General features: G+C 39.3%; 1 protein-coding gene across 2 annotated transcripts in view; it reads right to left on the bottom strand.

Annotated features, from left to right (window-relative positions):
* The window catches only part of LOC117325502 (ubiquitin carboxyl-terminal hydrolase 24-like), a 75,672-nt gene that overhangs the window by 14,325 nt on the left and 48,259 nt on the right, over positions 1 to 13,088 (bottom strand). For both annotated transcript variants that reach the window (XM_033881762.1, XM_033881763.1), the window contains 3 exons: positions 12,435 to 12,556; positions 11,562 to 11,675; positions 10,997 to 11,062 (listed from right to left, as the gene is read on the bottom strand). In XM_033881762.1, coding sequence (XP_033737653.1) covers positions 10,997 to 11,062; positions 11,562 to 11,675; positions 12,435 to 12,556 — 302 coding nt within the window. The remainder of the gene's footprint in view (positions 1 to 10,996; positions 11,063 to 11,561; positions 11,676 to 12,434; positions 12,557 to 13,088) is intronic.

Raw genomic sequence — 13,088 nt, 5'->3', positions numbered from 1 at the left:
TACTGTTTGATCAACAGTCTAGCCCTATTTTTGTGTAGACCTGAACTATGTTTAGTGTCCGTCACTTTAATTATTTAGGATGTCTCCAGCCCACTACCAGATTAAATCACAAAGCTGTTTTATCATTAGTCATGTAAACACAGCTGAAGAATTTGATATTCATGAGCTGTAGGTACGTACTTATACATCTGTAGACACACAGCCTGTCCATCAAATAAAGTATTGCTCATCAGATGTAGGTACCTATTTATACAGCTGTTTAGTGTTTAGCCATATAACCTTATCAAGTCCACTTACTGCTTATAATATATATGTACCTGATTATATAACTGTACACATACAAGATACAGGAAGGTTTATTCAAAGTTGCATGTTATAAACAATAACTATAAACACATTATTGAGATGAACAATATGAACATACCCAGTATACACTGTATTTAAACAAGAAGATGTCTCTATCATATCAACCGATAAAGTTAGGACATTAGATTATAAACCTATTTAAAATCAATGATTAAACATCATAGCAGCAGCTATCATGCCAGTTCTATACATTGCAGGAGTTGTCATTAAACTATTGACTTTATGGTCACTATGCAATTGACCGTTTGGACCAAGCCCCTGTGGTTTGGACAGCAGTGGTCACTAAATCTTTAGTTCCTATATGACCTTTTCGACCAATGGGTTAGCAATCAGGCTTGATATCAGAGAAAGCTAATCTTATTTTAGAATTACTAATATTACATTAACATTGGTTAATCAGCCGATGTATACCGTTAACATAATTCTGGGTCACCTTGGAGACTAACTATAAACAGATCTGTTGACTCCCTTGTTTTAGATTATCAGTAAAATCCTACTCCATTATTGTATTTATCCTCAAATAAGCCCCTCCCCTAGTGTAAAACTGTAGAATCAATTAAAGTTTGGGGATTAATCTGCTATAATCTGCTAAATCAAGTGAATCACAAGTAAAGGATAATTTCAATTTACATGTAGCTAAATTGCTTCTGTATTTTGTCCTCCCCAGCTGAGCATTATCATGTTCCCTTTTGATACCAGTCAATGACCGTAACAGCACATGTATCAGGATAAGATACCAGTCAGTAACAGCACATGTATCAGGATTAGATACCAGTCAGTAACTGTTACAACACATGTATCAGGATTAGATACCAGTCAGTAACAACACATGTATCAGGATTAGATACCAGTCAGTAACAACACATGTATCAGGATTAGATACCAGTCAGTAACAACACATGTATCAGGATTAGATACCAGTCAGTAACTGTTACAACACATGTATCAGGATTAGATACCAGTCAGTAACTGTTACAACACATGTATCAGGATTAGATACCAGTCAGTAACAACACATGTATCAGGATTAGATACCAGTCAGTAACAACACATGTATCAGGATTAGATACCAGTCAGTAACAACACATGTATCAGGATTAGATACCAGTCAGTAACCGCTACAACACATGTATCAGGATTAGATACCAGTCAGTAACAACACATGTATCAGGATTAGATACCAGTCAGTAACAACACATGTATCAGGATTAGATACCAGTCAGTAACTGTTACAACACATGTATCAGGATTAGATACCAGTCAGTAACAACACATGTATCAGGATTAGATACCAGTCAGTAACAACACATGTATCAGGATTAGATACCAGTCAGTAACCATTACAACACATGTATCAGGATTAGATACCAGTCAGTAACAACACATGTATCAGGATTAGATACCAGTCAGTAACAACACATGTATCAGGATTAGATACCAGTCAGTAACAACACATGTATCAGGATTAGATACCAGTCAGTAACAACACATGTATCAGGATTAGATACCAGTCAGTAACAACACATGTATCAGGATTAGATACCAGTCAGTAACAACACATGTATCAGGATTAGATACCAGTCAGTAACCGTTACAACACATGTATCAGGATTAGATACCAGTCAGTAACAACACATGTATCAGGATTAGATACCAGTCAGTAACAACACATGTATCAGGATTAGATACCAGTCAGTAACCGTAACAACACATGTATCAGGATTAGATACCAGTCAGTAACTGTTACAACACATGTATCAGGATTAGATACCAGTCAGTAACAACACATGTATCAGGATTAGATACCAGTCAGTAACCGTTACAACACATGTATCAGGATTAGATACCAGTCAGTAACAACACATGTATCAGGATTAGATACCAGTCAGTAACCGTTACAACACATGTATCAGGATTAGATACCAGTCAGTAACAACACATGTATCAGGATTAGATACCAGTCAGTAACCATTACAACACATGTATCAGGATTAGATACCAGTCAGTAACAACACATGTATCAGGATTAGATACCAGTCAGTAAACCTAACACCTGTATCAGGATTAGATACCAGTCAGTAAACCGTTACAACACATGTATCAGGATTAGATACCAGTCAGTACTACAACACATGTATCAGGATTAGATACCAGGTCAGTAACGTTACAACACATGTATCAGGATTAGATACCAGGTCAGACTGTTACAAACACATGTATCCAGGATTAGATACCAGTCAGTAACCGTTACAACACATGTATCAGGATTAGATACCAGTCAGTAACCGTTACAACACATGTATCAGGATTAGATACCAGTCAGTAACAACACATGTATCAGGATTAGATACCAGTCAGTAACCGTTACAACACATGTATCAGGATTAGATACCAGTCAGTAACTGTTACAACACATGTATCAGGATTAGATACCAGTCAGTAACCGTACAACACATGTATCAGATTAGATACCAGTCAGTAACGTTAAACACATGTACTCAGGATTAGATACCAGTCAGTAACCGTTAAACACATGTATCAGGATTAGCTACCAGTCAGTAACTACACACATGTATCAGGATTAGATACCAGTCAGTAACCGTTACAACACATGTATCAGGATTAGATACCAGTCAGTAACAACACATGTATCAGGATTAGATACCAGTCAGTAACCGCTACAACACATGTATCAGGATTAGATACCAGTCAGTAACTGTTACAACACATGTATCAGGATTAGATACCAGTCAGTAACAACACATGTATCAGGATTAGATACCAGTCAGTAACAACACATGTATCAGGATTAGATACCAGTCAGTAACTGTTACAACACATGTATCAGGATTAGATACCAGTCAGTAACCATTACAACACATGTATCAGGATTAGATACCAGTCAGTAACAACACATGTATCAGGATTAGATACCAGTCAGTAACAACACATGTATCAGGATTAGATACCAGTCAGTAACTGTTACAACACATGTATCAGGATTAGATACCAGTCAGTAACAACACATGTATCAGGATTAGATACCAGTCAGTAACAACACATGTATCAGGATTAGATACCAGTCAGTAACTTACAACACTGTATCAGGGATTAGATACCAGTCAGTAACGTTACAAACACAGTATCAGGATAGATACCAGTCAGTAACAACACATGTATCAGGATTAGATACCAGTCAGTAACCGTTACAACACATGTATCAGGATAGATACCAGTCAGTAAACCTGTTAACAACACATGTATCAGGATATAGATACCAGTCAGTAAACCGTTACAACACATGTATCAGGATTAGATACCAGTCAGTAACAAACCACACAGTATCAGGATTAGATACCAGTCAGTAACCGCTACAACAACATGTATCAGGATTAGATACCAGTCAGTACACACACATGTATCAGGATTAGATACCAGTCAGTAACAACACATGTATCAGGATTAGATAACAGTCAGTAACAACACATGTATCAGGATTAGATACCAGTCAGTAACCGTTACAACACATGTATCAGGATTAGATACCAGTCAGTAACTGTTACCAACCACATGTATCAGGATTAGATACCAGCCGTTACAACACATGTATCAGGATTAGATACCAGTCAGTAACAACACATGTATCAGGATTAGATACCAGTCAGTAACCATTACAACACATGTATCAGGATTAGATACCAGTCAGTAACAACACATGTATCAGGATTAGATACCAGTCAGTAACAACACATGTATCAGGATTAGATACCAGTCAGTAACCGCTACAACACATGTATCAGGATGAGATACCAGTCAGTAACCGCTACAACACATGTATCAGGATTAGATACCAGTCAGTAACCGTTACAACACATGTATCAGGATTAGATACCAGTCAGTAACAACACATGTATCAGGATTAGATACCAGTCAGTAACAACACATGTATCAGGATTAGATACCAGTCAGTAACAACACATGTATCAGGATTAGATACCAGTCAGTAACCGTTACAACACATGTATCAGGATAAGATACCAGTCAGTAACCGTTACAACACATGTATCAGGATTAGATACCAGTCAGTAACAACACATGTATCAGGATTAGATACCAGTCAGTAACAACACATGTATCAGGATTAGATACCAGTCAGTAACCGTAACAACACATGTATCAGGATTAGATACCAGTCAGTAACCGTTACAACACATGTATCAGGATTAGATACCAGTCAGTAACCATTACAACACATGTATCAGGATTAGATACCAGTCAGTAACCATTACAACACATGTATCAGGATTAGATACCAGTCAGTAACCGTTACAACACATGTATCAGGATTAGATACCAGTCAGTAACCATTACAACACATGTATCAGGATTAGATACCAGTCAGTAACAACACATGTATCAGGATTAGAGACCAGTCAGTAACAACACATGTATCAGGATTAGATACCAGTCAGTAACAACACATGTATCAGGATTAGATACCAGTCAGTAACCATTACAACACATGTATCAGGATTAGATACCAGTCAGTAACAACACATGTATCAGGATTAGATACCAGTCAGTAACAACACATGTATCAGGATTAGATACCAGTCAGTAACTGTTACAACACATGTATGAGGATTAGATACCAGTCAGTAACAACACATGTATCAGGATTAGATACCAGTCAGTAACAACACATGTATCAGGATTAGATACCAGTCAGTAACCGTAACAACACATGTATCAGGATTAGATACCAGTCAGTAACAACACATGTATCAGGATTAGATACCAGTCAGTAACCGTTACAACACATGTATCAGGATTAGATACCAGTCAATAACAACACATGTATCAGGATTAGATACCAGTCAGTAACAACACATGTATCAGGATTAGATACCAGTCAGTAACAACACATGTATCAGGATTAGATACCAGTCAGTAACCGCTACAACACATGTATCAGGATTAGATACCAGTCAGTAACCGCTACAACACATGTATCAGGATTAGATACCAGTCAGTAACCATTACAACACATGTATCAGGATTAGATACCAGTCAGTAACAACACATGTATCAGGATTAGATACCAGTCAGTAACAACACATGTATCAGGATTAGATACCAGTCAGTAACCGTAACAACACATGTATCAGGATTAGATACCAGTCAGTAACCATTACAACACATGTATCAGGAATAGAGGAAAATGACAGATATACAGAGATAAACCAGAAAACGATATAATCTTACATTTTCAGTTTGTGCCAGTGAAATAGAAAACATTTTGAATTTTCTGTTGTTGTTCCAGTATTTGCCAGTGTCAAAAGAAGACACACACAAATCCCCAGTATAGCCCATCTTTGTAACAAGTATTTTAGTCATGGCAAAATGTTGGGAATGCAATAAATATCACTGTTACATAATCAGGTACATGTTTTGGGGGGACAAAAATAGCTTCAACACAAAATTTACACAACAAGAGCAACACAGAACGATGTAAACACATCACATTCCAAAGTTGAAATGTAACAGAAAGAATCTTCAAAGCAAAATTCTGCAAAGAAAGCACAACTACGTTTATTGATAATCAATACCATCAAACATCAATGAATTGGGTTAAACACTAAGTAAGGAGATCCTTGGACAAGATTGAATTCCTAAAAACAGAAAGCAGAAACTCTATAATTACATTTAAGTACACAAGCATATGACTTGATGTCTACAAAGTTTAAATATGCTGAAAACAAAGACAGAAGATTCCTGAACAAATTTTAAATGTCTGATAAACAAAGGGCAAGAAGAAGTCTAATAGGCATGTATAATTCATGTCTTCTGCAGATTTTATTTGAAGATTTTACTCCAGTGAATTTCAAGTTTGATGAAGGTAATTGATTTGGATCCAAAATCAATACCTCTTCATTTCTAATTTGAAAACATTTTGTACCAGATATAAGATTATTGTTTTTTCAGAAGAAATTATTTAAAGATTTTAACACATTTGACCCCTGTGTAATGGCCAAGGTCATTCAATTAAACACATTTGAAGGCATTTGATTTCATTAGAGCAGTATCACAATGACCTACTATCAGGAAACTTGGAGACTTTTGGTTACCAGTTTTTAGCATGATCAATTCAGCTAAGCTTGGAAAAAATTATAAATCAAAATCAATTCATGAGTTTCAGAAATGGTAATGCCCTCCAGTATTTATCAGTGAACAATAATGCCTCTCAGCATTTAACTCAGTTAATTAACCATAATGCCACTCAGCATTTTACTCAGTTAAGCGTTATGCCCTCCAGTAATTATCAGTGAACCGTAATGCCCTCCAGTATTTATCAGTGAACCGTAATGCCCTCCAGTATTTATCAGTGAACCGTAATGCCCTCCAGTATTTATCAGTGAACCGTAATGCCCTCCAGTATTTATCAGTGAACCGTAATGCCCTCCAGTATTTATCAGTGAACCGTAATGCCCTCCAGTATTTATCAGTGAACCGAAATGCCCTCAAGTATTTATCAGTGAACCGTACTGCCCTCCAGTATTTATCAGTGAACCGTAATGCCCTCCAGTATTTATCAGTGAACCATAACACCCTCCAGCATTTAAACTCTGTGAACTTTAAGACACTCCAGCTCCTTGGGCATCAAAAGCTTGTCAAGAAATGTTTTAGATTCCCATCTTGTATCATTTAGCACAGGTTTAAGCAAAATTGAATAGTCAACTTCAAACGTTTAAAAGTAAGATTTATTTTCACAACAGTATATGATTTTGTTGATCTGAATCAAAGTATGAAGGGGTCATGGTGTGGGCAGAAACTGGAGTATACAGAGAAAACCTTTTTGGTTGGGCAAATGTCTCAATATCATTTCATGTTCAATCAGGGATTCAAACCCTGATCACATTGATGAATGAAAGACCAGTGTGATATCAGCTATACCACCTGACCACCCACTTGTTGTCACCCGACCACCCATTTTTTATCACCTGACCATCCATCTGTTGTCACCCGACCACCCATTTGTTGTCACCCGACCACCTACTTGTTGTCACCCGATCACCCATTTTTTATCACCTGACCATCCATTTGTTGTCACACAACCACGCATTTGTTGTCACACAACCACCCATTTGTTGTCACCCGACCACCCACTTGTTGTCACCCGACCACCCACTTGTTGTCACCCGACCACCCATTTGTTGTCACCGACCACCCATTTGTTGTCACCCGACCACCCACTTGTTGTCACCCGACCACCCACTTGTTATAACCTGACCATCCATCTGTTGTCACCCGACCACCCATTTGTTGTCACCGACCACCCATTTGTTGTCACTGACCACCCACTTGTTGTCACCCGACCACCCACTTGTTGTCACCCGACCACCCATGTTATAACCTGACCATCCATCTGTTGTCACCCGACCACCCACTTGTTGTCACCCAACCACCCATTTGTTATCACCTGACCATCCATCTGTTGTCACCCGACCACCCACTTGTTGTCACCCGACCACCCATTTGTTGTCACCGACCACCCATTTGTTACACCCGACCACCCACTTGTTGTCACCCGACCACCCATTTGTTATCACCTGACCATCCATCTGTTGTCACCCGACCACCCACTTGTTGTCACCCGACCAACTATTTGTTGTCACCCGACCACACATTTGTTACACTCGACCACCCATTTGTTATCACCCGACCAACTATTTGTTGTCACCCGACCACCCATTTGTTGTCACCCGACCACCCATTTGTTGTCACCCGACCAACTATTTGTTGTCACCCGACCACCCATTTGTTGTCACCCGACCACCCATTTGTTACACCCGACCACCCACTTGTTATCACCTGACCATCCATTTGTTACACCCGACCACCCACTTGTTGTCACCCGACCACCCATTTGTTGTCACCGACCACCCATTTGTTACACCCGACCACCCACTTGTTGTCACCGACCACCCACTTGTTGTCACCCGACCACCCATTTGTTATCACCTGACCATCCATCTGTTGTCACCCGACCACCCACTTGTTGTCACCCGACCAACTATTTGTTGTCACCCGACCACCCATTTGTTACACTCGACCACCCATTTGTTATCACCCGACCAACTATTTGTTGTCACCCGACCACCCATTTGTTGTCACCCGACCACCCATTTGTTGTCACCCGACCACCCATTTGTTGTCACCCGACCAACTATTTGTTGTCACCCGACCACCCATTTGTTGTCACCCGACCACCCATTTGTTACACCCGACCACCCACTTATTATCACCTGACCATCCATTTGTTACACCCGACCACCCACTTGTTGTCACCCGACCACCCATTTGTTATCACCCAACCAACTATTTGTTGTCACCTGACCACCCATTTGTTGTCACCCGACCACCCACTTGTTGTCACCCGACCACCCACTTGTTGTCACCGACCACCCACTTGTTGTCACCCGACCACCCATTTGTTATCACCTGACCATCCATCTGTTGTCACCCGACCACCCATTTGTTGTCACCCGACCACCCACTTGTTGTCACCCGACCACCCACTTGTTGTCACCCAACCAACTATTTGTTGTCACCCGACCACCCACTTGTCACCCAACCAACTATTTGTTGTCACCCGACCACCCATTTGTTGTCACCCGACCACCCATTTGTTGTCACCCAACCAACTATTTGTTGTCACCCGACCACCCACTTGTTGTCACCCGACCACCCACTTGTTGTCACCCAACCAACTATTTGTTGTCACCCGACCACCCACTTGTCACCCAACCAACTATTTGTTGTCACCCGACCACCCATTTGTTGTCACCTGACCACCCATTTGTTGTCACCCGACCACCCATTTGTTACACCCGACCACCCATTTGTTGTCACCCGACCACCCATTTGTTGTCACCCGACCACCCACTTGTTGTCACCGACCACCCACTTGTTGTCACCGACCACCCACTTGTTGTCACCCGACCACCCATTTGTTATCACCTGACCATCCATCTGTTGTCACCCGACCACCCACTTGTTGTCACCTGACCACCCATTTCTTGTCACCCGACCACCCATTTGTTGTCACTGACCACCCACTTGTTGTCACCCGACCACCCACTTGTTGTCACCCAACCAACTATTTGTTGTCACCCGACCACCCACTTGTCACCCAACCAACTATTTGTTGTCACCCGACCACCCATTTGTTGTCACCTGACCACCCATTTGTTGTCACCCGACCACCCATTTGTTACACCGGACCACCCACTTGTTATCACCTGACCATCCATTTGTTGTCACCCGACCACCCACTTGTTGTCACCCGACCAACTATTTGTTGTCACCCGACCAACTATTTGTTGTCACCTGACCACCCATTTGTTGTCACCCGACCACCCATTCTTTACACCCGACCACCCACTTGTTGTCACCCGACCAACTATTTGTTGTCACCCGACCACCCATTTGTTACACCCGACCACCCACTTGTTGTCACCCGACCACCCACTTGTTGTCACCCGACCACCCACTTGTTGTCACCCGACCACCCATTCTTTACACCCGACCACCCATTTGTTACACCCAACCACCCACTTGTTGTCACCCGACCACCCACTTGTTGAACACAGATTCTGATTCTGCTGCGGCTCTCCACTAAGTAGATAGGTCAGTGACAGTAAAACTAATTATTCTACTTATTCTGGATGCTTCAATAACCCGGGTTTTGTTTCCTTCGTATCTACACTCAGTTGCAGAATGATAATAATAGGTTTGATATTAAATATTTAACCAACATATCTTTTATAAGTAATTTCAAACTAACCGTATTCTTCTCAATTTCGCTTTGAAGGAATTCAAATTGGTGGTGGTCTGGGTGGTGGTGGGTGATAATGGTTTGTTTCTTTATGTGAAGAATATTGTTTATAAATATTCTCAAAATATTTCTTAAAAGTAATCATTTATTTATAAGGCAACTTAAGAGAAAATCAATTTTTTTTTCATCGTATGTTGGACAGGATACCTTCATTGCATTTTTGTTGTAACCTATTCACTCAGTGGCAGCTATTATGTGATGTAATTTTATAAAGGGAAGTAACTCCAAGGTACATAGGACCATATATACAGATAAGATATCTTTTTTCAGTTATGGTCCTTGTTTGGCTTTCTCTCCAATCTAGTCCAATATATAGCCAAGGACACTTTTCCAGGTAAGACCCATTTTCAATATCAGACTTTCCTAAAAACGGACCAAATGTGCTGAAAGGCACTATATTAAATTCCTGTCATACTATTATATGATATATTATCATACTATTTATGAAAAATGAGCAAAAAGACTTTTGGACTTTACTAATACTTAACTTAGCTGCAGAAAAGATACATTTTCCAGACACCACCTTTAACTTTCATTCTTTTACTAGAGCTCTTACAGAACAGTATAGCTGGCCTACTGAAGGCATATTATCTTATCATTTTAAACTTATTTTCAATCATCATATATTTACATCGTCTTTATCAATTCCACAGGCTTATAACTTTTATACCAGTGTCACAAAGAGCAAAGCACATCATTAGCAGATGAAGGGAGACAACTATTGAAACTCACCAAGAGATCCATCAGCAATGCAAAGATCATCTTGAGTTCATTAGAGGGACCATTTGTGTACTGGAGCTGTCACAAACAAGAACACACCATTTACTTCACGACAAACATTCTTAAGATTTGGATTAGATTTTTTTATTTGTGATAAGGTACGGAGCACACTGAACCAATGTAAAACACTCAATCATATGTGATCAAACTATGGATAAAAGTCTATTTCATAAATACTGAGTTTTATCTGCTAACAATTACCTGTATATGCCACACTGTCATCTACATGTGGGGTTAATATCATATAAGCATTGAATACATGGTGTAGAATCTCAACAAATTCACGTTATATGCTATTTCGGATTTAATGGAAATATAATTTTTTGAAGATTCGATTATTATCATATTCACATAATATTGTTGTTGCACTGCTATTATATTAGATTTAATGGTACATCTTAATCTTGCAGACCTCTGGCTACACTGAACCCTAACCTGCATTTGTTTACGTGCCTCAACACATTCTTTGTGGAAATAAACTGTAGAGAAAATTCTGATTATAATGAGCAGTACTTACCATGAGTTGTTTGAGAACTATATCACTGAAGGTCTGGTTACAGAAACTACAGTAGACAATCATGTCCGACACGTGATGGGACATATTACTGATCTCACGGATAGCCTGTACCACCTACAAAGGATAAATACAGAGGGATCACAAATAGCCTGTACCACCTACATAGGATAAATACAGAGGGATCACAAATAGCCTGTACCACCTACAAAGGATAAATACAGAGGGATCACAAATAGCCTGTACCACCTACAAAGGATAAATACAGAGGGATCACAAATAGCCTGTACCACCTACAAAGGATAAATACAGAGGGATCACAAATGTATTACAGTATATAAAGGGGTTCCTCTTAAATAGCCTGTACCACCTAGAAAAGATAAATACAGAGGGATCACAAATGTATTACAGTATATATAGTCTGCACCACATACAAAGGATAAAAACAGAGGGATCACAAATGTATTACAGACATAAACGGTTTCTCATAAATAGCCTGCACTACCTACTAAGGATGAATACAGAGGGATCACAAATGTATTGAGGTACATTACAGGGTTTATAAATATGACACCCACAAACATGTTTTCTACAACACAAGGTGTAACTTTTCTCCGACTTCCTGTCTAATCTGACCATTATTTTATGCCCTATAGGGTGTCCGATTACACAAGATTTCTTGTACTATGACTGTCGTACCATATAATATAGTTTTAAGGTTTCATAACAAACCCATAGATGTTATAATAGGTACTTTTGTTGAAATAAAGACATCAGACAACAATCTGTAACAATTGTTATATCAGGTATGATCATGTGTATACACAGTCAAAAGGAGACTGATTTCACCATCAAAATCGTGACTTATTGACTCACCTCACGAATGTAGCGGACCGACTCTGCCCCCACGACATATTTCTCCATCTCTGGTGACATCTTCAGCAATTTTGCTGGATGAACACCTGACTGTGGTTTATAAGGTTTATATTCTCCTAGTTCTGAAACAACAATCAAGATCATGTCAACTGAGCCAACAAATTTTAACAAGTTTGAGCATCTTTACAGTGGCAACATCTGTAAATCTTATTTACAGTGGCAACTTCAGTAAATCTTAATTGTGGTAACATCTGTAAATCTTTACAGTGGCAACATCAGTAAATCTTTACAGTGGCAACATCAGTAAATCTTTACTGTGGTAACATCAGTAAATCTTTATTGTGGTAACATCAGTAAATCTTTACAGTAGCAACATCAGTAAATCTTTACAGTAGCAACATCAGTAAATCTTTACAGTGGCAACATCAGTAAATCTTTACAGTGGCAACATCTGTAAATCTTTACAGTGGTAACATCAGTAAATCTTTACAGTGGCAACATCAGTAAATCTTTACAGTGGCAACATCAGTAAATCTTTACTGTGGTAACATCAGTAAATCTTTATTGTGGTAACATCAGTAAATCTTTACAGTAGCAACATCAGTAAATCTTTACAGTAGCAACATCAGTAAATCTTTACAGTAGCAACATCAG

The sequence above is a fragment of the Pecten maximus genome, chromosome 4, assembly GCF_902652985.1.
Source record: "Pecten maximus chromosome 4, xPecMax1.1, whole genome shotgun sequence".
NCBI lineage: Eukaryota > Metazoa > Mollusca > Bivalvia > Pectinida > Pectinidae > Pecten > Pecten maximus.
This window is presented reverse-complemented; position numbering and strand designations above follow the sequence as displayed.